This window comes from Podarcis cretensis (assembly GCF_951804945.1).
Source record: "Podarcis cretensis genome assembly, chromosome: 2".
NCBI classification, from domain to species: domain Eukaryota; kingdom Metazoa; phylum Chordata; class Lepidosauria; order Squamata; family Lacertidae; genus Podarcis; species Podarcis cretensis.
The window spans coordinates 20,760,423-20,786,283 of record NC_137171.1 but is presented as its reverse complement, the minus strand read 5'-3'; the positions used below and the strand labels follow the sequence as shown (position 1 = coordinate 20,786,283).

Here is a 25,861-nt window from a genome sequence, read left to right as displayed (position 1 = left end):
TTAACTCTGGTTCAAAGTTTAATGAATGAAAGATACACAGCTTTACCTAAGTGTACATTCGATCATGCTATTTGTATAATTTTAATCAAAAGCATATAAGCGAGTTGTCTGTCCCCATGTTTATGCCATTCATCAGGAAAATGCTACATGAATGAAATACACATTATTTTTTATCACCAACAAAAAACATTGAAGAGGCTAGATACTTACCAAGTTGCCAGATCAGAAATACGTCCCCTCACTTTCTGGTTCTCCTGGTGTCTGCAGGACTATACAAGTTGTTTTCATATGATCAGAGTAAGATCACAGGATCTGTTACAGTATTTGGAACTGAAAACATACTCCACTTAGGTCACTCCAGCTGCACAGCAATAAGCAGGACAAAAGCCAGCTGCTTCATACTATGTAGAGCTGTTTACAAATATAAATGCAATCCAAGATATCAACAGGCCCAAGTGTTTAGTGTGCCCCTCCAGAAAATTCAAGCTTGCGGTGCACGATCAAAGCCATTTAGATTTGGTTTACCAGTTTATACCAAGTAGCAATGATCTAGTCAGCATTAAGGCATTGCTTGAAATAGAAGCTACATCCACACGTCAGAGGAGAAATAAATATGATCCTGGTGATACTCCTTGTGCTAGGGTTCTAAACTGCATTTGCCACTCCTTGTGTAGTGTTGTGCTTGTGTGAAGCAGCATATCCTACCACACACCTCAAGAATTAGGTGTTTCCCTGGCATAGCTGAGCCCTGTACAAATCACTTGGGGATAATCATATGATTAGGTGTCTATGTAGTTTGGGATTTCAGTGACAACTGCATTACCAGGTTATCTTACTAATCAACAAACTAGTTTTAAGTATTAACTTTCCCTAGTATAAAGGAAAGTAAAGGGCACAGAAGGAAAGTTAAGACACAGAAACTATCAAAATTTTAATTATGTTTACAAGATACCCTTATTTTCAATACAAGCACAGTAAGTAAGACAGGATGTGTTCTAAAAAAAGTGTCCCCTAAATGAATGGCAGGTTCTTAATGTTCATAGTTTCTCTTGCAGGTGAATTAATTTTTGGCAACTCAAAATTTTTAACATGATGCCTAGGTCAACTCAATTCTTGCGGCTGAACTACTGAATGCCAACATTAGCAGTTGGGTTTCAGTTTTGTTTCTTCTGCCCACTTGCCCACTGCCCCAAAATAACCTGAACTGTACAGAGCTGGCAGATTTAAGATTGTCATCCTTATAAAATACTATATATTGACCACTAGAGAAATGGGACTGAGAAATACTAGAAAAACAAGGGACCAAGACATTCTAAACAACACTCTTGATTCATATATTGAATGGTTACAGCGACTACTTGTTCTTCTGGGTTCTTCAACCTTTACTATGAAATGCAGCTAGATTTAAATTTCCACATCTGTTGTAGTTTTAAGATGCATTTTCATTATCCACAAGTTGGTAGGCATGATACATAGCTTTGTTTTCTCATGCTGATCACAAAATATTGTTTTTAGTTGTAGCCTACTCCCCAATCCAAAGGCTTTTTATGCCGCAACACACCCAATACCACAGAATGAACCAATTAACTGGATTTTTTTCGATCAAACTAAAATGTAGGAGACCAGTAACCCTGTGCTAGCTTAACTCTAAGCCAACAAGCCCAGCTCAAAACAAGGAGGTCTTAAGAAGCATTCTAAAGCTGCTCCAAGGAGATTTTGGCAATTCTAAAGAGAAGTTTCAGGATTGCTGAACATGAATATAAGGTGGCATTAAGAGAGAGACTGCAATGGCACAGAGGCAGCAGCAGTCTCATATTGATGAAGCAATCAATAAAGCAATAGATTTACCTAGAGTTGGTGGGAGAAGCTGATATTTCTGTGTCAGGGCTGTGACCACTTCTCAACTTTATTTACTTAAAATGCTCGAATGACTGCCAACAGCTTTAGTTTGCCACTTTGAGAGCAGATTTTTAAAAGCATGTTACCAAATTAAGTTGGCTAGTAAACATGGCAGCAGAAAATTAAAGATACAGAAACATGCAGTTCTAATTAAGATGCAACTACATTTTTGCACAAACCACCAGTTTAAGCAAAACAGCAGCACTACAGAAATGCATAGTCGACTTTAAGAAATAACCAAAGAACACTGAATATTCAGAACCCACTTAAGTGAGAAGGGACTGCCTAAGAAAATTATCTAGGCTTTAAAGTGTTGAGATTCAAGGGTTTCAGAGGACACAGCATTTCGTATCAATAATGCCCATCACGAAAGATGTGCTCATCAGTTAACAAAGTTGTGCTGATGGGTGTTTGTAAGGACTGCTAAGAAGAAAGAATCAGAATATTTAATTACTCTTGTTTTGTTAATAGCATAAACACCCATTCACCCCAGATGTGATTGAGGTTATTTTCCAATCAACCTTAGTCAAATGATTTCCCACTTAGAAAAAAAGGGCATTACTGGATCCCTGACTGGAATGCCACCACATGATACACTAAACCCAAATTGGTTATTTATTGTAATTCCCCTTCCCTTTCTTAATCGGAGCCTGTGAATATTTATCCCTTTTAGGTGTAGTAAGATGCAACCCTCTCCAGATAACTTATGGCTCCATCCTCACATACTAAGATGGCATTTGTAGTACAGGATTTCAAACAAACATCAGGTACTTACAGATTAAACTAACCTGTACTGGCAGTGCTGTGGGATTTTTTTCTTCTCTACCAGTAAGTAGCAAATGCTGAAATTCTGCTGCTAGTCAACAAAAACACAAATTATATTAAACCAAAAAGCTTAACTCATAATTTAGTTTTAAATTTCGAAACACAAACCAAAATTCTTGCACTTTTTTATAGCAACTGTTAACTCCTAAGTAGTCCGTCAAACTGAACTCTGAAATATACTTGTTTAACCAATTCAAATGTTAAAGGGTTACAGTGCAAGTTGCCAAAAAAAAATGTAGCGTTCTTTCAAGGGTATCAGTGAAAATGAACTGGAAAGCCCTGTACTTGTATTACTACTAACAGTCCGAGAAAGCTGACTGAATTCCTAAAGGATTATAAAATATTTTTTGTTAGCTGAGTTGACTTTTCTTAAAATTAAGCACAAGGGTAAAATTTATACTGAACTTTGACTCCTAACTTTTAGCAACTGTTGTGTGAAGTAGAGGTGTGACATTTTGAAAACAGTGCTTGCCAGGCACACATCAGTGATTCAAAACTGCTATTTTAGTGAAGACATTTTTGTGTCTTCACATTTATTTTTAATTAAGGGAACATAATTAAGGGAACAACTTAGTCTTGCCAGACACTGGCAAGAATGCTCCACTGCAAATACGTTATCTGAACAAGGTATGGAAATAATGCAGTGAGACATTCCAATCTATTAGGTTGGCAGCGCAGACTCAGTAGGCCAAAAATAATGGAAGTGAGATTCTATGTTGAGTGTCGTCGTCCCGTCCCGTCCCCTGTTCCCCATTTCAGCATGGCTCTCTTAAGTATGCTTCCCAGGACAACAAATGGTTAAGTTGACCAAAACAGACTATTAAAGTTCAGAATAGGAAATGCCCAAAATGTATGATCTCTCAAAAACCTAAAAGCACTTGCAATGTAGTGCAATACTATTTCTCTCTGTTCTAGGAAGTTACTTCACATTTAATTGCTGGCACTGACAATGTAACAATGTGTAAAGTTAGAAAGGACGAGGGTCACCTAGTCCAACCCATGCAATACAGGAATCATTTGCCTAACAATGGGGCTCCAAGCCACACCCTGCAGTTAAGATGCTCTACTGACTGAGCTATTGCGTTACCCAACAAGATTCCTTAAATTGACATTATTCTGTGATCAAATATTTTATAAATTTACGAGTTACAGTGGTCAACAAGCAATATGGACTGAATTATATATATTATATTATATATATATTATATATTATATATTAAATGTTTTATTATACAAAAGATGTGAAGTGATTGTGTGGTTTCATTTAACAATAAACATCCATCAAAAGATTCAGATGCATATAATTTTAAAGCAAGAAGTGTTGCCTCAGTTAAAACTGAAACAAAACTAATAATACCAAGAGTGGCCAGAATTAATGCCACCTTACAGTTTGCCAGAACTGTAAGTATAATTAACTCAAGTGTATGCCTATGACACAAAATGATCTTTAGTTTGGATTTAACTACTTGTATCTACTTGAATACACTTTAGTCAAGTCGGAGTACTTCAAATTAAGACATGACTCTGCATGACATATGGATGTACACAAACTTATCTAAAGTATTTCCACTCTGCTGGGGCCTCAGAGAACTCTCAAATTGCTGCTTATCGACTTCTTTACTGAAAAATCAATCTTAAAGGGAAACTGGGGGTGGGGACCGAATACTATGTAAGCAAAGACGGCAGTTTTCCTTTGAATTGGTAATGTACAAAATCCCAAAACTTCTTTTTCAATGTGAGAGTCTGGGTAGCATTTTGAAGTTCTGTGATGGCAGAAAAAAATTAAAATCTGGGCGAAGTGCAATTCAGAATTGCAATTTAAATCTTAATTCTAAATTTATTTTTTTAAAGTTCAACTTGGCCGTGCGTCTCACTTCAAGAGATCAGAATGAATGAAGCACAATGCCCCAAGAACCACCTGAGACTACTAGTGAAGTCCTGAAAATACCGTATTTTTCGCTCTATAAGACGCACCAGACCACAAGACGCATCTAGTTTTTGGAGGAGGAAAACAAGAAGAAAAAAATTCTGAATCTCAGAAGCTAGAACAGCAAGAGGGATCGCTGCACAGTGAAAGCAGCAATCCCTCTTGCTGTTCTGGCTTCTGGGATAGCTGCGCAGCCTGCATTCGCTCCATAATACGCACACACATTTCCCCTTACTTTTTAGGAGGGAAAAAGTGAGTCTTATAGAGCAAAAAATACGGTAGGTGTACTCCAGGTAGAGGAATTTATAAACTAAAGCCAAAATTTAGAAAGTTGTAGCCAAGGAAAGCAATGAAACCTGTTTGGATCTCCTTTGCAGTACATTCATACCGACTTTTAGGTTGCTCTGTAATTATAAAGAAATAGGCACATACATTTGTACAAAATCCTAGTATCTCTCAGTTCTTCATAAACCATAAAGTTACATTAGGTATATGCTAGAAAATGTGATTGTAGGACAGCTGGAGAAGTGAAAAAAAAAAAAAAAGGCTCAGATTGGATGAAGGGGATATTCAAAGCTAAACATGTTCTCTCTTATCAAGTGATTCCTGTCTAAAATCATGCAACTGGATCAAGGCACTCATTTATTTAATCTATTTTATTACAGGGTGACAGTAAAGGCATTCTAACACCCAAGCTATTTGCTTGTGGATACTCAAAAAGATAACAGAAGCCATGAATACAACCCTTCTATTTCAAGTCCCTCCAAACAAAGCATGTTTCAATAAATTGGCTATTGACCAAGGGGGGTGGGAAAACATTGAAAAAAGCAGATCTCAAGAGCAGAGGACATTGTAGAAGAAACGCTGATTGCTATTTTCCATCTTCAGTGCGGAGTCCATCTTCACCATTAATTGTCAAGAGTCACGTCACACACAATGACAATACACTGAATTGAGGATTTGAATGCAGTTTACGTTCAGATGTGAGGTAGTCACAGTGAACTTGACTCTGGATTACAATTTCTTGAGAAAATGAGCAGCTTGCAGAGGGTTCTGCATGCATGTGAGAGAAGTGACAGGCAGCTGATTGTATTGCTTAGGTATTACGACAGAGGTAATTCTAAGTTAGTGTTTTAAAACTGCAACCACGAAAACATGAGTTACAGCCAGAGCTAGTAGATGCCACAGAAAAGAAATTGACACTTAAATTTGGAAAAGCACTTTGAGGATTGGGTGAGAGGGCTGCGTAAGGCAGGGATGGAGAACTTCTAGCCCTCCAAATGATGCTGGATAGAAACTCATGCAAGCCTTGATCACTGACAATAGTGGCTGGGTGCTGGTGAGATCTGGAGCCCAACAACTTATGGAGGGCCATCCCTTGAATTAAGGGAAAACAGCCTCTCACACCAAATTCCCAAACTCTTAAAAAACTAAGTAAGTGTTTAAGAAGCAGTTTGAGGCTCTGCAAGTGCAAACTGAAGGGACCACCCAGAAAATCTAGGTGCCTTGTGAAAGCTTCAAACTCTCTCAAACGAAAACTAGATTTGTTGCAAGAGCTGCAGATAGAAGTAAATTCTCAAGTATTCTTGGAAATCTTTTATCAGCAGCTTTCCTCATAATTTTAAATCTTTCTTTTAAAGTAATGCATGTGTTTTCACATGAGTCTAGCAATACATTTTCTAAGGAAGGATTCAAATGGCACCAAAACCCCTAAACGTTTGTTTTATGTTCTGTGCATAATATATGGAAAATTGCTTACACTAGGAATACCTAAATGTCTATGCTCATTATGTTCCAGTGCACATAAATATGGCAAGTTGTTTACCTTTAAAATCAGGCTGTTGAAAGAATGTTTCCTACTAAACATTTATCTCACTTGTTCATCTTATGAAACCCACAACTGCATTTTTCTCCACTCTGTGGGCTCTACATTAATATTAACTTATGACAGATAACATATTTAATGATAAGGTAATTGTTTCAGGTACATTTCTGTTAGGTTGATGTCACTGATCCCCAACTGCAGAAGTGTGTATCAGTGGAGAAAAACTGATTTCAACACAGGCATTTTCTTAACAATACTAAACACAGCCAACAAAACTCCTGGACTTTTAAAATTCACAGCACCATTTCAAAGGCAGTCATCTTGCTGTTAAAATATGGCATCGCTACACCAAGTTTCAGAGGGTAAGGTGATGGAGGGATTAACAATTGAACAGGATATGTTTTGACTCATTTTAAGATTTCTGACTGCTAACAACAATAAATTTAAGCACTAAAGTCAGAGTATCAATATTAATATAGAGCCCATCAAAAGATTATAAAAATCCTAAATTAAATTAAAGATAGGAGCCTTCACCAAACTTGCTGCAAGTTTGGGGACATGAATATCCAACAGCTATAAAGCTGTGAAAGCCCCTAGAATGAATAAAATAAATCCCACTTGCCTCAGACTGAACAGGGCAACACTGAGACTCTGCCTCAGCCTGTCCTATGGCAGGGCTATAGGAAGAAGAAAAATTTAAATTTTAGAAAAACACAACCCAATTAAGTTAAAAATACATGCAATCAAAATTAACAAAATTCCAATGATCAAGCAAAGATTTGGTCTCAACTTTTAAGCCCCACACAAATCAGATATGGAATCTGTAAACCAGAATTAATGTATAGGGAAAAAAACCCCAACTAGAGTGCTCACCTTCCAGCTTGACCAGTGCTATATGACACTCAGTAGAAAGTGGGTGTTTCCCCTCCAAGTGATAAAATATTCTGAACTAATGCAGTAAAAGTGAAAAATGTAAAAAAACTAATCTGCTGTTCAGAAATTTTACATCACTCTTGCATAGTAGTTAGACCAGTACAATTATTAAGACAACTGTATTACATAAATCATTCTTTTAATGTCAGAGGTACGAATTTGTTAAAGTATCAAAATTCCTTTCCATAATGGCCAAGTTCAGATGTAGCAAGAAACCATGGTCTCCAATTTGGAGAGTGAGCCATGGGCTTTTGTGCACCCTACTGCTTCTGCGACTCTCAAGGAAATAAAAAGCTTCTACTTTCAATTAACTCAAAACCATGGTTGGATCATCACTTCTTATTACAAATGCTGTAAACAAGTAACAGTTCCCCATGTTCAGATATCACAAGGAACTAAGTTTTTTGTTCCTTCGTTGTGGGCACAAAAGAGAAGGAATGGAGGAAATCACAAGAGACTTGAGATTCATTCTCAGATAACTGACCATGGTTTGCTTACATGTATGAATGACCCCAGCCTATGGATTAGCAACACCTATGGAAGTTTTTATTCTAAAAACAAGCTTGTATTCAGAATTTTCAGAAAGCTCAACATAAAGGCCTTGAATATATGCTGAAAATAATTATAAGCTGTTCCCTTGCACCTCCAAGAGCACCCTGTCTCTCAGTGGAAGCAGGACGGAAACTGATTGGCACTCTTCCACTGAGAGCAAATAGATTTCAACAGCTTCTATCTAGAAGATGGAGGGGCCTACGGGCTTCAGAATGCCTGCCTCCAGTGGGGGGGGTGGGGAATTAGTTATCTCTAACCCAAGCATACAGCCCAAGCACAGGTGAATCTCTACAGCAGGGATGGGGAACCTGTGCCACTCCAGGTAATATACAAGGCTACAGTAGAAATTAGTAAATTTCTGATCAAATTCTGTCTACTGGATCCAGCATTCCATCATGTGGAAAGTGGTGCAGGGGCTGAAGAGGAAATTTGCCTACCCCTCTGCCCAGCAGGAGCCTCTGCTTAATCTCTGTTTCTTCTGTGAGCAAAAGGAGAGTCTGGATGCAACTAGTACAAACTGTACACTAGTTCTTTTAAATGTAAAATGGCCAGTATGGGCTACAAAAACCATTGCCAAAATGGTTTGCCTCTTTAGTACTGGGATCTATAGAGACAGTAATGTCAAAGAAAACTTCAGATATGTGTTTTCATGAATGAGAAAAACAAGCACAACTTCTTCAGATAATGGTCAACAGGTATTGCACAATTGCCATCATAATAGTGCAAAAGGAAATAAATGAACAGCTAAAGGGGTGAAGTACTGTATTTTTTTGCTCTATAGGACTCACTTTTTCCCTCCTAAAAAGTAAGGGGAAATGTGTGTGCGTCTTATGGAGCGAATGCAGGCTGCGCAGCTATCCCAGAAACCAGAACAGCAAGAGGGATTGCTGCTTTCGCTGCGTAGCGATCCCTCTTGCTGTTCTGGCTTCTGAGATTCAGAATATTTTTTTCTTGTTTTCCTCCTCCAAAAACTAGGTGTGTCTTGTGGTCTGGTGCGTCTTATAGAGCGAAAAATACGGGTAATTATAAAACAGTGAACAAGGCTGCATATTTCTGAAGTACCTTTTGGGGAAATGGGTAGCCAGTCAACAGAAAGCGTATTCAAAGTGCCAATAACACTGCTCAGACATTTAATACACAGTACTCCAGCAAAATAAATTTCTCAAAATGAAAATCTAAAACAACTTAAAACAATGAGTGAAGATCACAAAGCCAAAGTTTCTAATGGAAGGCAGGGCATTTTTGAAAGTTACGAAAATATAAAAAGAGGATGTACAGAAAGCAGCAAAGGAACTTCAAACATGAACAATAAAGTTTTTTGAGACCAAGCAAAGGACTGAAGTAGACCGTACGCAAATCGGAAATAGTTTTTACTTTACAAATTGGTGCTGTTAACATGCAATATTACTCTTAGCTAGGGGTGGAGTGCAAAAAATGACAGTAACAGAATTTGTCTTTATAAATCAACTGATGGAAGTAGGAACAGGAGTTTTGCTATTCCCAGCTCTCATGGAAATACTTATCTTGCTAACAAGAGAAAGCAATAAAAAAGAGATCTGGTTTGTACTGCATATAAAGAAACAAGGCTCAAAATGCTGAGGCAAAACCTCCCAAACACATCATGCCCCTTGAGAGCAACAACTGCTCAGTCATCCAAGGCGATAATTTTACCCTCTTTCCTGCTAGGTTTTATAAATGGGACAGAGTCCAGTTAAAGACACAGCTGAAACCTCGCCACAGCTGTTTTCTTGACACACAGTCATGAGGCAAAATGAGGACAACGTTTGAATCACACAGGGCAGCTTCAGCTGTAGTTTTTAACCAGACTGCTTTTTGCTATGCCCAGATAGAGATTAATTGATCAATTGATTAAGATTAATCTGTTATTTTGCAACCTATGTTTTATGGTGAATCCCTCTCGGCTGGTCACCTTTATTACAGAAGCCAATGCTTGCACCTAAGCTTTATAAAGAGAAATCTTTAATAAAAAATGTATTTTTTAAAAATGTTAGGTTAAGTAGCTTGAGGTCTCTAAACTGAGAAAGAACTGAAGCAAGGCCAAAAAATGTGCTCTACAATAGCATTTTCTTAGTAGAAGCACATTTACACATAGGAAACATAATTGCACACCAGTATCATAACCAGCTAGCTATGAAGAAGTCTTAAGAAAGCGCACCATTCAGGGAAAAAAACCATGTCTTCTTAAGCCTAAGACTTTGTTGCAACTGCTTAATAAGTGTACAGGTCTATTTACTTGTTCAGGAGTCAGCTACAGCATACAGCTAAAGTAGTGACTTTGAAGTTCAAATAATTCAGAATATATCAATGTAGCATCAGGAAATCTGTATTTATTATACCACAAACTACCATAGCATGCATCAGTACAAACCTTCAGGCAGTTGTCCACAGCTGGTCATGAATAAAAAGACAATTTTTTTCTTTCATTTTATTACAATAAATTTTAACAGTACAGGAAGTCACGTGAACTTAGTAGGTCAATTTTATAAACCCTGCAACAGGAAACTCTAAATACATTAAATATCGTTACACGTTCAGACTTAAGTGTACAAGTAGATGGTAACAATAAAAGCCCTCACCAAACTATTGTTGGGGACATGAAGTCCAACAGCACCTGAAGTGCTGTGAAGGCATGATTTTATGAACAGCAACGTAAGGTTACAGAACTTGCCTTTAAGATGGTACGTTCATGTATTTCCAGCGCCTTCACAATTTAACGAACCATATTTACTATACTTCACTTCTAAAAACCTAGATGAAACATGAAAAAGAAGCCATACAGTATAAATTGCAACATCAGGGAAAGTTCCTGTTTTATTATTCTAAACAAATTTTGCCATGTAAAATAAGAATGTCCAAAAAGTTCCTTGTATGTGGAAAGATTTTTTTTCCTCCCCTAAAAGTCACAACGAAGTTTTAATTGATGGAAGCTTGGCTATATTAACAGCACAAGATGAGAAAAGGTTTAATCTCCAAACCTATTAGAGCGTTTGCAGTAGCATCAGTAGCGGCCACCTTGCGACATTACAGGCGGTCTCATTCCCATTGGCGGTCGAGGAGGTCCACCTTGATAAGGAGGCACCATTGGGGGCCCTTGACCATATGGAGGCATTGCACCAGGAAGGTATCCTGGCATGCCCTGGTGATGAGCACCATACTGACCTGTGAAGGTAAAAAAACAAATTTACAAACACCTTTCAGCAATACTACTGCTAGTAAAGCATTTAGGCTGCAATCAACCTGCGTATTTTTGTAAATCGCTTCAAGCTCGTATTACAATCAAGTAGCATATAGACGCTGCGAAATAATTAAATACATAAATTGTATAGGATTGTAATACATAAATTGTATAGGATTTCAAGAAGCTTAAGTGTGTTTTTACCATGGGGTGGCATTGGAGGTCTCATTCCTTGTTGCTGGGGGGGCATCCCCGGCTGCGGTGGCATCATACCTCCCATTGGTCCAACTGGTGGATTGCCCATGGATGCCTGCCCAGGTCGAGGGAGGTTACGCTGATATTTAGGCAACTGTGCTCTTCTTTCTTCCTATGAAGGGAAGCATACAGGGAGAATTTCAACAATATGAGATCAAATCAAAGGTCAGTTTGAGACACAAGTACAGCTCAAGTAACATTCAATGAAGAATATTTAAATTGGCTTACTCAACCAATTAAATCTCATCTACAAACTTATGGAGATACATATTATAGCATGTAAATTCTGGTATAACAAAATGCTACATTATCAATTTCTACTTCTACATTAACTTTTTCTACTACTTTCAAAGCAGGATTTAGGGATTATTCAGTTATTATGGATTGTGCCATTATACTATAGTCTGAAAATCTGGTTCATAAAGCACACCAATAAATATGAAGCAGTCTGACATGAATTTTAACACTACCTGCATTGGGCTCTGAGAAGTATACTGCAGTAAACAAAGCAATTCTAAATTTGCTATAATTCATGTTAGACGCACTAAATGGTGAGGGAAGAGGTGGGAAGCAGAGCTGCCACATAAACGGTACAACTGTTTGATCATTTCCTCACAACTATGGAGCAAGGAGAAATCCTATTTAACTTACCAGTGATATATCCTCATCTGGATGGATCAACTTACTGGTTGCACTGGTTGTCGTAAGGGTAGCAGGCTTACTTGTTATAGAAGTAGCTGGCTTAGCTGCAGTACTGTTTGTTGTACTAGTGGTTGAAGCTGTAGATTGTGTGTAAGCAGGGAATGTAGGTTTTGGGGGTTCGGTGGTAGTTGCAGGTGCATTATTCAAAGGTTTGAAATCTGTACCAACCGGACCTGGAACAGCTGACTGAGCCTGTAAAAACACAAAGTTAAACTATAAGGACAATGCTATTTAAAATGCAAAAATTCTAAACACTGTAGCATTACAATCTGTTTGCACAGCTAGATTAGCATAAAGTAAAAGTTCAGCCCCATTACATAACAAAGCAAACTGGGATGAAAAAAGTAATAGTGCCTCCCAACACACAAACACATTACAAAACTGAGATGTTGCAGATCAAAAACCACAACAAAAGCAAGACAAATTGGGTAACTATTTGTTGCCGTCCCTTTTTCATCTTTTCATACAGTATGTTCAATATAAGTCATATCTATTAAGAAATGTTATTTTTGTAATTAGGCCAATCTAGAAATTACTGGTTTAGAATAGTATTAGGCAAGTTAGCATTCAAACAGAATTAGAATATATGGGAAGATTTTTCTTCTAAGAATGCTAGTGGATCAACCAGGTGAATTTAAAAGCATTCTCTGCATAAAAACAAAATGAAGTTCTGAGACACTTCAAATAGTAATTTATAGTGCTGAACTACTTTCCTTTCCTACAAACTACAAAAACCTTATTTGCATCAAATGGGTAAGATAGAACCCTACTATGACTGTGAAGCTATTACATGTTTTTCTTACTTCGGGGGCTCTTAGTTTCACTTATGAGAGAATGCTTTGACAAGCAATAGCACAAATTCTGCACTCACCACTGAATTTCAAATTCAGGACTAGATAGGTTGGGATTTAAGACATGATGCATTTTTTGTTTGGACATTTCCTTACTTTTATCATGATGCATAAAAAATAACAGCATAAACTAGAAAAAAACAACCATGCATCAAGTAAACCACTGCCAACTAAAACGCACTCAACTGCTTTCATGCTCTTCTTAACCCTTTAGAACCACAATGTAGAATCTTTTGTTTATTTCTATTACCGAAATATTATGCACAATTTGTAAAAAAATAAAAATACAAACAATTTAAGATTGGGATTAATAGCTAAACATAATCAGGAATCCTCAATTATCTGAAGATGTTTAGGCAGATGTTTTAATGTTTACATAACGGTCTAAAGGGTTAACCAGCAAAGCAATTTTAAACTGCAACTTCCTGCGTACTTGTGCTGTGCTAGGAAACAGAGCTTTAGAAGGTGCTGACAGTTCTGAATTGGATGCAGTTGTACTTGAGCTTGTGACAGGTGTCCCCATCTGTAGCATAAAAGAAACGAAACAGTAAACAGTCTCCGAATATATGCGTGAAAGATAACCAATAGGAAGGATCTTGGGTTGACTTTTGTAAATGAGTCTCTTCCCTGCAGAAGTTCAAAATGCAACAACGCATTACGAAGGACTCTGCAATATGCTTGGAAGTCATACAAGACTTATTCATTTACAATGAATCCAATGAAACAGGAGAGAGCATGTATCTCTCAAACAGACCATTCCACTCTGTTAAACAGCAAGTGGTTCTCAAATGTCTCTATGTGTGCATTTTATTTCATTACTGCATAACTTCTTTATCTTTCAGGAGAAGGATTAAGTTTATTTTAGCTGACTACGAAATAAACATTGTAGGGCAGAATAATCTTTTAAAAAAATCATTTCAGAAGCATGCTCCTGCTCACTCACTGTGATTTCTCCTTATGATAATATGAATTTATAATTTTAAGGATGTTCCAATGGCTATAAAAGTTGTTCATGGAAACATGGCCCTGAGCACCTGGTAACAAAGATCAAAACATACTTATTCTTTTGCAAAAATAAATAAAATGATACCTTAGCATGAAAGACAGCAGGTGCAAATAGCAGACCTGCATTTTGAGACTACAATTGTTTAGTAATTCCAGCATAAGATAGGAGCAAATATCAAGCAATCTGTCTAACAACCCCAGTGATTTGAGTGCTGGTGTTCCTGCAGCGTGACTATTACAACTTACATAGGATAGGATAAACAGTCTAAAAATCCTCCTATCAGGATGTAAAACACACTTACTTGTCCTGCACTGGGAAAAAGTGGTTTAGTAACGGGAGGCTGAGGGGTTGGTGCTGCAACAACAGGAGCGGGAGGTCTGTTAAGTACACCTTGAGCATTCACAGGCTGTGCTTGTGTCATCGGAGGCATACCGGGACGAGGACCAACAGGTGGTGGCATACCTGTAATAAAATTATTCTGATGGTAATTTTCTGAAGACTTTAGTATCAAAACATGTCCCTATTAAATTCTTTTTTAATGGCAGGACAATATTCTATTAAATAACAGAGAACAGCTAGGAATCAACAGAAGGCATAACTAACCACAATTACGAAAACTGTGATAGTAAACTAGTATTAGGAGCATAATCCAACTTTTTGGTAGCAATAGTTTTTACAAATGATCTTTATGTTGTGTGTGCATATGTACTTAAGGCCTGAGGCCAGATCAAATGCTGCTGCTCTGAACATGCAACTTAAAGAATTGGTGTATGAATGTGCTTGCTTTACTCTTCCGGCTTGTGCATCATAGTTGGCGAGGACAAAGGCTAACCACAAATTCCAATTTGTGCAAAAAGGTAAGCCAAATCTTTGGCGTGGCCAAAAGGAATGGGGGGGGGGGGGAGCAGCAGCAAAGTGGCTGTGAGATTCTCTCTGAGCGTCGGCACATTCACGTTGCTTTGTCAAGTCAGTCCTTTATGTGACTTTACGGCCTAGGACCCTCGTACCTACGGGACCGCCTCTCCTGGTATGCCCCACGGAGGATCTTAAGGTCCATAAATAGCAACACCCTAGTGGTCCCAGGCCCTAAAGAAATTAGCTTCAACCAGAGCCAGGGCCTTTTCAACACTGGCTCCGGCCTGGTGGAACACTCTGTCTCATGAGACCAGGGCCCTGCAGGATCTGATTTCTTTCCGCAGGGCCTATAAGACAGAGTTGTTCCGCCTGGCCTTTGGCTTGGAGCCAATTTGATTCCCGCCCCCTCTTCCTTTTTCCTTCTCCTCCTGTGATGAGGCTACATTTTAATATTTTAATGTTGTATTTTAATCTTGTTTTTTAAGTTATATTCATTCAATTTGTTTTTATTATTGCTTGTTAGCCGCCCTGAGCCCGGCCTTGGCGGGGTATAATAAAATAATAATAATAATATGTTTCAGTAGCCACATGCCAATGGTGGACATGGAAAGAGGTAAAAGCTATAAATAAGACTCAAACTTTGTACAGTAGGCATCTTTCCAGCCAGGCAAAATTCAGACGGTTTTGCCGACAGTGGGGAAAAAAACCCAATAACCAACATATTACAGTGAAGTTTAGAAAGTTTGTCCCATGCCACGATGACACACACTTGCAGAAACCTCAGATACCACCGTAATGCAGTGATACCTGCCAATCCTTGCCGAACAAATGACTCCCACCACCACCACTAGATAATGATGCTCATGGGGCTATGGCCAACCACCCTTTTAAATTACTTTAAGTGATTAATACAGAAGTGGGGAATAGCCAGCCTATGTGCCTAATTTGGCCTGTCAGGCCTCCCCTTTGGCCCCTTGATGCCATTTCAGCCAAGCTATAACCACCTGCCCTATATCTAACATCTTATAGGACGTCAGGGGTGGGGCAGGAAAAATCCAGGCTTAGCTGTGCCTGCAAAGTTAACCTTCCTCTGTTATATTTGCAAAAATTAAAAAATAATCAAAGGAAATTATTTTCTTACCACATCCCCAGAACAAGATGGCATCTTCATTCACAAATTGATTAAACAGTGGATATAAAATTAAGTGATGCCAACAGTCACAATCAAGGTGAAAGCTGCAAAGACTTCCAAGTATGAGCCACCCGAAATTATTTGCACTAAGAACTTTTTATATCAACTCTAATTTCATTTTGTAGTGTTCCTCTGCCATGCCACACAGTTATGCTAGATGTCCAGATGTTCCAAAGGAGAATGATAACATGGAGCGAACTTATTTCTGTGCCATTTTTTTCAAACCCTATAGAAAGTGCACCATTTTATGCAGAGCAATAACAGCAACTCCAGATCAGTTCAAAAACAAAATAAAGTAACTCTCACCACAGTATGGATTCGTCATTCCTGACCTACCTGGCGGCATACCAGGCATAAGAGGGGGGATTCCTGGTCCTGGAGGCATCATGCCACCCATTGGCATCATCCTATGAAGAATGAAGAAAATGGTAAAGGCCATAAAGAATGCATATCAGAATGTTGCAGCCTTCCCCAATTTGCTGTGGTCCTTATTTCTCTCTCTCACACACAATAATTTTTATTTATTTTTAAAAAGGAGACCAAACATCCTATTTCCAAAACAGAAATAAAACACCAAAACTGGAATTTCCATAGTAGTAACATACACAATAACGGATTTGGTGTTAAGCCACACTCCATATGTTTTGAACTCTTATTTCCCCATCACCTTTGATTACTGGCCAAGCTGGCTGGGGCTGATGGAAACAAAGGAAGCAGATTTATACCAAGTCACTCCACCGGTCCATCTAGATCAGCGTTGCTGACAATGACTGGCAGCTGCTCTTCAGAGTTTCAGGCCAGCCCTACTTGGAAACACCAGGAACCTTTTGCAAACATGTGCTCTACCACTGAGCTATAGCCCTTCCCCAAAGGGAACTGTAGTGCAGAACATCTGCAGAGCACCACCAGACAGGGGAAGGGTTGTGGTACACAATGTTATTAAGGACATCCAAGGATTTCCACTGAGAAATGTAAGTTCCAGCTTTCAGTAGCTATCCATGGCAGACCTGTCTGAAACATTCCATAATTCAAGGCATGTAGAAAACCAGCTCGGATGCCATTCAACTGTTCTGTCTTAAGGCCAGAAGGGGAAGCCAAGTGCACAATGATGTGGTAGCCTGAACTCACCACTCCCTCCATGCCTGGGAAAGTTGTTTAGATGGATGTGGGAAGCAGGCAGAACTCAGCAGCAGAGTGGGAGATCAGATTTCCAACTCAAAAAAATGAAAAAGCAGACAGACCCCTTTGCCAAAACCACACTGGAAAGCCATATTCAAAACCACTGGAGAGAACTAATGATACTGGGAAAACATCCAGCCACTCCAGTATGTGCCAAGTTGTTCTTAATGGCCCAAGAAAATTGGCAACATTGTTTTGGGAACCATCTGAATCAGTAACATGTAGAACAGGGGCAGGAAACCAGGTCCAGGCTATATCAAACCCATGATGCTGCCTTCTGGTCCACCTCATCCCTCAGCCCCATTGTGGTTTCATTTGTTCTGCAAAGAACTGCTGCTAGATAAGCCAGAGAAGCCTTGTGTCTTTCAGTCAGACACTAGCTGTCACACTGGAAACTGAGCTTGCCTGCACACCTTCCTGTTGTTTCTATCTCTTCCAGAGGGAGTGGCAAAGGCAGACAATGGATACATCAGCTAGGAAAAAGAGTGGAGAGGGGAAGGAGTAACTGTGTGGGGTGAGGTGGAGTAGGAGAGAATGACAAAGCAGGAAAAAGTCAGTTTGGGTAAGAGATTCTGCCAGGGAGATGAAGATCAGCAAGGGAAAGGGTCTGGCACACCAGGGCCCTAGGCATGTATGCAGATGGTGTGAGACAGAGTAAGTATGAATGGGAGTGCTGAGTGTGTGGAAAGAGAATGAATGCATAATGAAGGGTATAAAGAGAGAAAAGGAGTATCCCTGCCCACTGACAGAAATGTTAAGACTTGATTTTAAGAAGAGCATTGTATAATTAGTGTGCAACTTCAAAGTCCAAAAACTCAGGATAGATTTGAAAATGAAGCATGCTTGTCTAGGCATGGACTACACTATTAATCCACTGTTTTTATTTACCCAGGTGGCATTCCAGGCATCACTGGGGGCATTCCAGGCATCATTGGTGGAACACCTGCCATTAATGGTGGTATACCTGAAAGCCAGAGAATGTGTGTTGATTATTGATACTGTACACAATTTTTTTTTGATGAATACAGGATTTGTAAGAATACTGATTAGTTCACTAAAGAAATATTCTGAATGATCATGAACCCTTTCTGTTAACATAAAAGAAGTTCAACATAGAAAATTATCCATTAATATCATCCACGGGATTTCCCCCTTCTGCCATTTGAGACACCTGCTGCTCCAAATTATGGCGCAAAGTATGTTTATGAATACAAAAGACTACTACTAGTTCAGTCAAAGAGTACCATGTGTCACATGTTTAAAAAAGAAGAAGCCACCCTTTCCATTGTTAAAGACCATTAGAGATTGGTAGCTTCCACTTGAGAAATATGTAATTGTGACCTGAAAATTGTATTGCAAACTGCCCAGAGGGCTTGGTTAAAAGATGGCATTATACTGTCACAAATGAAGTTGCATAACCAACGTTTTCTATCTGTTTTCCTAACTCCGTCAATATACCCCAGAATTCTCTACACAATTGCTTATGTCCACGCACAGCTTTTCAAGGAAGAGCAGCCAAATTCCAAACCACAGGTTGCATATTATGGAAACCACAGTTTCAGGGATGTGAAGCTGTCTGGTAGCTAGCAGAACTGGAGCTGTTTCTAAAATTCCAATCAAATATTTTCAAGGCAATTTTAGAGATTCCCCCTCTAATAAGATTGGTTTTGTAGCTCTCAAATACTTGGAAGAACATAAACTGTATTCAGTATGGAGCAACTAATTATTGTTTATAAGTACCCATTATATTTCAAATAGCACCTCACAAAATGTTTCCAACTAAAGTTTTCCCATTACTGAAGCAACTTCTAAGACAATCATCACACAATTTCCATCTAGCTACCTGGAGGGATTCCTGGTGCACCTGGCACAGGAGGTAAACCCGGCTGTGCCATGGGTGGTATATATCCCTGCTGGGGTTGCACAGGCTGTGCTTGAAATGAGGTTGAAGCCGAAGATTCATCATCATCATATTCATCAGAATCATCTTGTTGTTTCTTTTTCTGGCTTTCCGCTAAAAAAGTTTTAATATTCAGATGTTAAATTATTTGCTCTTAAACACATTCCATCCCGGATCACTCTAACTGCAATTTGCTTCAAATAAAATGGAATGCTGCCTTATACTTTTTATCTCATAAATATTCCTTTTCAACAGTAGAGACTAGGGTTAAACCTAAACTAACGACTCTTTCAGTAACATTTAGAGCAATTACAAACAATATTCATTTATTTATTTAAACTGTAATTAGAATCCATTACACAATCTAATCATTTGCTACTTGGGTCAGAAAACCTAAATTGGGGAGTATTTAGTGCAAGTGAAGGAGTAACCAGCACTAAAAATGCCAATTACTGGATGTATCGGAATCTTCTGCTAGTCTGAAAAAGTAAACAAATGTCAACGAATTACCTTGATAACCAGCCATTACAAAGAGAATAAAACAGCCTGGTTTAGCTTCCACTGATATACAAATAATATTTCTTCCTTTTTTTAACATATATGTCACCTTTTAGATTAAGCCTTTCAAGGCAGCTTCCCCTGCTCTCTCTTCAGAAAATATAACCAATAACTGTGCTGAATGATGTGATTAGTGATATTGCTGGTTCTTGGTATTTTATTAATTGGATATAAGAATCATAGTATTAATAATAGCTAATGCAGAATAAGATCACACAGCAACACAGTAAAATTATTTCCTCTCTTTTCTCAACAAGAAAGCAATTTTAAACAAATATGAGTCCACCTGGAAGCCAGAAACCACAGGGCACAATATATTTCAGTTGGACCAGAATTCCATTGGCATTGAGCTACCGATCCCACCAACTTTGTAAAAGGTGGACACATAAGGTGCTTATAATAGGGCTGTTCAAAAAGTAAAATTTCTGACACTCACAAAATTGTTGAGCTTTTCTTAAATTGTTCAGCTTTTTTGGGAACAAACCTCCCCAAAAATGGTGATTTTAAGCTTTTGGAGCTGTTTCCGCTACTTTCCCCATCACATTGCCATACATCTGGATTTCCCCTCACATTTTGAAGATTTGGGAAAATCTCCACAAAGCCATTTTTACCAAAAGACCACAATGTCTCCGGAACTTTCCTGATGTATGGCAAGCCTATGCTTACAACCATTATTAGGTGTATTGATTTACTCCAAAAACAAACAATATCATTTCAGACCCAATACTGAGTCCCACATTTAATCTTCAAGCATTAAGTTGCAATCCATAAAAAAGCAGGTTGACAAGTGTGCAACTATGCACCTTAGTGTCACAACAATTTAAAAGACCCATAAAATAATACCTATATGTCTAGATTTACATCTCTGTTGCTCACAGTAATCTCACAGTTATCACTCATTGGTGATATTCATCAGAACATGATAATTAGATACTGAGCCCTTTCCATACTGAAGTATTTCAATTTACCTTGAGTTTTTTGTTCAAGTAGCCTTCTTCTTTCATCCATGTCTTTTTCTGGAATGCCTTCCATACCATAGATTTCCAGTTCAATGTCAGTTCTTCCAGGTATAGCATTTGGAACAGCATCTATTGTTTCTTTATGTACCTATGAAAAGTAGGCAAATATAAGTTCAAACCATGGTAAGTTACTAATATGGTGGTTGATGTTTTAAAAAATTTAGATAATTTGGTTCTGTAGCACGTATAGCATCTTAGATTGAAGGACCACAGTCCAGTGGTAAAACATATGTTTTGCATGCAGAACGTATCAGATTGAATTCCTGACACTTCTAGTTAAAAGGAAAGGTAGCAGGGACGGCAAAAGTCTCTGAAATGCTGCCAGTCAAAATAGATCACTTAGCTAAATGGACAAATAATCTGAACTGAGGCAGTTTACTATATTCTAGTTAGCTCAAGTGCAGTCAAAACTAGTCTAAATCAAATAGCAGGGCTAGATCTAATTAGGTCTAAACAGGGACTAACATTTTTGGGGCTGCATTTATACTGACCATCCTCCAAGGGTCACATGCTGGCAGTGGGTGTGGTCAACACACATACACACTCTGCATACAGGTAGAAAGACACACACACTCTCTCTCTCAATAGAGGGGATAAACAAAAAGGCTGTTCTATGGGAATCTCTCCACATGAAGCATGCTCAGATTTGCAATCCTATGCTAGTATTTACTCCCAGAGAAGCATGCAAAAGACTATAATAGTAGTTACAAATGTAGCTTTAAATTCTTAAAGAATTAGAACTAGACCAGACTCCAACCAACTACCAAATAATAAAGTCATGATAGTATCCACTATCCTGGGCAAATCAGGCCCAAAGGCCTAGCGTGACCCACCAAATAAGAGCTTTCATTAATGCAGCTGGTTCTGAAATCTAGAATACTCATAAATTATGGAAGATGATTACAAAACAACAGCACATTGCTTTTCAGCAGACCACCATGTGAAAAAAAGGATAAACCTGAGCACTTACCTGCATACAGTGTATAGCTAAGCCAGGTCCAGTATACAGTTTCTTATGACATATATGGCATTTAAAATGTTTTGCTTTTTGGTGCTGAATAAGAATTTTCTCATCATCAAAATCCCTATTACAATACCTATGCCACATTGTTAAGGAAAGCATGGAAATAAAAAGGTTACAATAATTATTCTCAAGGAATGCTACAGATCTTTAAAATGTATTAATTACTTTGATTTCTTTGGTAAGTGGATATACAATGAGGGTGGGCAGGAGGCACATTGGGACCTACTGATGGAACCTACTATAAATCATCCAGTGATCTAAGAGTTTGTTTCAACACTAAAAAAAATGATCTTTCTTTCTCCTTTCAAATTGGCTATCAGAATTTGCAGTGATCTGTAGTAACTGAGACGGCAATTTGTAGCTTATCTTAATATAGGGCTAATGAAATGTTGTGGGTCTATGTCTCTTGGGCCACTATTTTGCATCTGATTCCACCCGTCTCCTGTAACTATTTTGCATCTTGGGGTTGTAGCGAAATACCAAAGTAGATCCCGCAAGCATTAAATCTGTCTATGCCTACTATACAACATGGTAAAGTTATAAAAATATGTCTTTAAGAGGAAGGGATGTTGCGCAGCAAAGACTGCAAAATGGATGCCTGGGTATACAGATTCACATAAATGATCATTAATGATATGGAAATCACAACATAGTGAATCTGAGGATTAAGCTCAGGGACCCACAATCTCTACTATGGCTCAGCTGCCAATCATTAAATAAAGTGCACCCTACCCTAGCTGTGCCACATTTCAGGTCATGTTGTTGGCCTTCTAGGCAGGCAGAAGAGTGAGCCTTTTTGCAAATGTCTGTTACAGAAAAAAACACCCCTTCTCTTCTTTGCAACAAGAAGCAATTCTGTTACAAAGTGATTTGAACGATTTGCCACAAAGCCTAATGTAACAAAGAGAACTGATCAAATCTCGCTTCTGGAGAAGTCTTGTTTTGCAGAGCTTTTGAGGCACCACCAAAATCAGGGGAGGGGTTCTATATGCTTGGCATCATGCCTCACCAGGGAGACAGTGGCAACTGGCTCTGGTAGATACAAAAGAGATACAGTTAAAAATCAAAAAGGGTGCTTCTCATCACATTCTGAGCCTAGAAATTTGTTTTAAATACTAGAAGTGAACAGAGCTCACAATTCTTGCACTCAAACACCCATTTCAGATCAATGTTTACATTTCAGCAGCCTAAACAGGCAGGGAAGCAGTTTTGTTCTTCCTGCGAAATTGGGAATGAAACCCATGCCACTCTACTGCAAATCACTCAAGACATCATTCTGTAAATGTTGAGCTACTTTCTGCCCACTCTTGCTGCAGATGGCCTGCCTTCTAACCAGTGTTCGAAACTCCCATTGTTCTAGGCGCACTTTGCGACAGGGAATTTCATTAGTGTGAGTAGTTACTGAGCTCTGGGTGCAGTAGTGCACCTAAGATTTCAGATTAAAACTGCAGAGGTGAAGGAAAGGAGCACCTTTTTCTGCCTCCCCACTTCCAGCTACTCTCTGAAGACTGGATAAGAGACCCTCTTAAGAATATTAGGGGGGTGGGCAGGGGAAGGACTAGACCATGTGAAAAATGAACATGAATTTTAGCTGCAGTTCATTCATTTTCAACTTTGTATTCTTGTTATAAAAAAGCACACGTAGACATTCTGTTGTTGCACCTATAACCTAGGTCTAAGGTGCCATTTAGCTCCTAGCTTTCATATCTCTGTTTCTAACACTGGTCCTAACACAAAATAGGGCTACAGTTAGCCTTCCAAGCTGCAAGCTCTAACTATGTATTTGCGAGTCTCTTTCTTGGAGACCAGAAAGAGTCCCTACTCACAAAAGTATGAAATATACTAATTAATAACAAGGAATTTGAGTGCTGAAGGTAGAGCTATGGCACAAGAATGTCACAATATACATTATATATAATCAGTTAATTTGAGCCCATAGAATAGTTTCAGAAGTTTAATTTGACTTGCTATTCTGGATCAAGGGATGCACACACTAATTTTTCCTTATTTTCCCCAAACACACCTTATTCTAACTGAACAGATCTTGTATTTTATTATGTATTCCTGTTCAAACTCTCATACTGAGATTAGTATACTGGTTATACTTCAACAGTTTTTAGATATGATTTAAAATGGGGGGTGGGTTTGGTACCATGAGCAGTGTTGAATACAAGTGTTTATAGGAAAGTCTGTATAAATAAAAATATAATCAATATTTAATAAGGGACCGAAATCATGTGCTCCCTAGGAGGGTCTCCTAGGCTACAGGATATTGCAAATCTTCCTCTCGGCAGAGAGAGAGGACCATTGTCAGAGAACCTCTAGAATAATAGTAGATCTGTTCACCACTGGTGTCCCAAAAGCTGTAGGGGATGGACCAGGGGAGGGCTTGGAACTGTAAGATGCCCAGATGCAACACAAGGGCTACAAACTAAAGCTTCTGGTTCCCTTGCTTCTGTTTATGGCAGTGTACACATCATTCATTTAAAACACATTTAACCGCCAAAGAATTCTAGCAACTGTAGTTAACAAACTACAGTTCCCATTATTCATTTTTGGTGTGTGTGGGTTAACGTGTGGTGTTTACATAGTCTTTGTTAATACAAGTCAGCAGAGCTTATGAAGGGATGCTTCCTCTGCCAAGGACTCCCCCTGCCCCTTGCGGGGACAACTTGGTTAGTCTCAAAGAGCCAGTGGGGTGAAGTGGTTAGAGGGTCAGAATCCCCTACTTAGTCATGGGTGCCCTTGGGCCAGTCACCATCTTTTAGCCTAACCTACCTTACAGGGTCGTGAAAATAAAAATGGGGAAACCACATACATCATACTGAGCAGATAAAAGTGTCGATTAATATTCTACAAGAGTTAAAGTAACCTACATTTCCTATAAATCACTCCCCTTTCATTTCTAATGTGGTACTTCAAAACAATTTCACATATGGCTTTATACAAGCAAAAAGGCTAATTTGTTTAAAAACAACAATACTATTATATACCCCCAATAAATCCTTTTTCTTTATAAGACACCACCATTATTTATTGAGGAAAAGGCACAAAACTGGCAGATCTACCTAAAATATATCTCCCCCTTTCTACCTAGCAACCTACACTTCAACAAGATGTATTTCAGAAAAACAAGAGTCAGACAACCCCACATTTTCTCCTATATCTCACGCCTCCTAAACATCTTCCCAGGAGAAACATTATTCACTGCGTGGTCAAAACATAATGACTACTCAAAGCAAAACATATCACAAACACCTAAATTGGGGGGGGGGGGGGGGAGAGCGAGAGCGAAATGTGAGGAGAAGGCCAAGCCCAAGAGTATGGATTGTCCCATTATGAATACATGAAAAGCCGATGTGGAGGATAGGAGTAAGGCAGCAGACCAACACTTATGCGGAACACCTCTTTCTTCGAAAATAGCCTCTGAAATTAATAAGAACCGAATCAACTGGTAAAATTTGGGTCGTCTGCTAAAACACCGAGGAATATATGAGAGAAGCCGGTGGCTCATGGAGCACAAAAAATAAAACCCCAACCACTCAACCTGGCCTGCTTTTGTGTCTTTAAAGGCAAAAATAATCAAGTTGAAGCTTTTCAGGCCGATAAACGTGGCCAACCCGGTATGTCTACGCTGAGGGAAGTTTTCGTTAACGGGGCAGAGCTGCAGCGGCCGATTGAAACGTTGGCAACCAGAGGCGCGCGAGAGGGCAGGAGAAGAAGACAACAAATCCAATCGGTTCCCTATGGAAATTCTGTGTTGGTTCGAGAGCTATTTGAATTAGGCCCAGGTGGATATTGGGAGCGGGGGCAGGTGGAGTCAGGAAAGGAGGCTGGCTTCGAAGCCCAGTGGAAGTAGCGCTCAGGAGAGCGAAGGGGGAAAGCCAGGCTAGGCCGCCCGACCTCTTCCTCTTCAAGCTCGAGAAGCCTCCCGGCCACCCGCCCGCCAAGGGAAAGAAAAGGATACCAGCACCAAGGCTTCAACTGCTTCTTCTTCTTCCGTCCCATGACGACGGCAGCGGCGGCGGCGGCTTAACGAAGGAAAAACAACAACTATTAAAACGACGAGAAGCTCGACCTCCGGGTCCTCCCGCGCACTCTTCTCCTCAGCGAGACACAAAATGGCCGCCCTCCGGCCGAACCCTCGGATTCCCAGAATGCAG

At 39.1% G+C, this 25,861-nt stretch overlaps 1 protein-coding gene across 16 annotated transcripts; it reads right to left on the bottom strand.

Moving 5' to 3' along the window:
- On the bottom strand, nt 1-25,861 carry ZNF207 (zinc finger protein 207). Of its 16 annotated transcripts, none has more exons than XR_013835812.1 (14): nt 25,666-25,861; nt 21,645-21,771; nt 20,624-20,762; nt 19,041-19,211; nt 18,086-18,161; nt 16,325-16,425; nt 14,273-14,433; nt 13,399-13,488; nt 12,064-12,306; nt 11,362-11,524; nt 10,958-11,141; nt 10,651-10,730; nt 4,940-7,153; nt 1-4,683 (listed from the first exon to the last, which is right to left on the bottom strand). XR_013835812.1 is itself a non-coding variant. In XM_079965522.1 (12 exons), the coding sequence occupies exons 1-11, from the start codon at nt 25,704-25,706 to the stop codon at nt 10,981-10,983; spliced, it is 1,473 nt and encodes a 490-aa protein (XP_079821648.1). In that variant the 5' UTR covers nt 25,707-25,861; the 3' UTR covers nt 10,290-10,730; nt 10,958-10,980. The 16 variants fall into 16 exon arrangements, 5 of the variants coding, with proteins under 5 accessions (XP_079821648.1, XP_079821649.1, XP_079821647.1 ...); XR_013835814.1 differs by having other exon boundaries at nt 1-269; nt 2,688-4,683; nt 10,651-11,141; nt 25,666-25,860; XR_013835816.1 differs by having other exon boundaries at nt 1-269; nt 2,688-2,755; nt 5,008-7,153; nt 10,651-11,141; nt 25,666-25,860.

Bases quoted from the DNA above. Each gene is read 5' to 3' on its own strand.
- ZNF207 (XM_079965522.1), bottom strand. From the start codon at position 25,706: ATGGGACGGAAGAAGAAGAAGCAGTTGAAGCCTTGGTGCTG. The intron at 21,772-25,665 runs GTATCCTTTTCT...AATGTGGCATAG, and splicing joins CAGTTGAAGCCTTGGTGCTG to GTATTGTAATAGGGATTTTG. The intron at 16,426-18,085 runs GTAAATAAAAAC...CATTCTTCATAG, and splicing joins ATGCCTGGAATGCCACCTGG to GATGATGCCAATGGGTGGCA.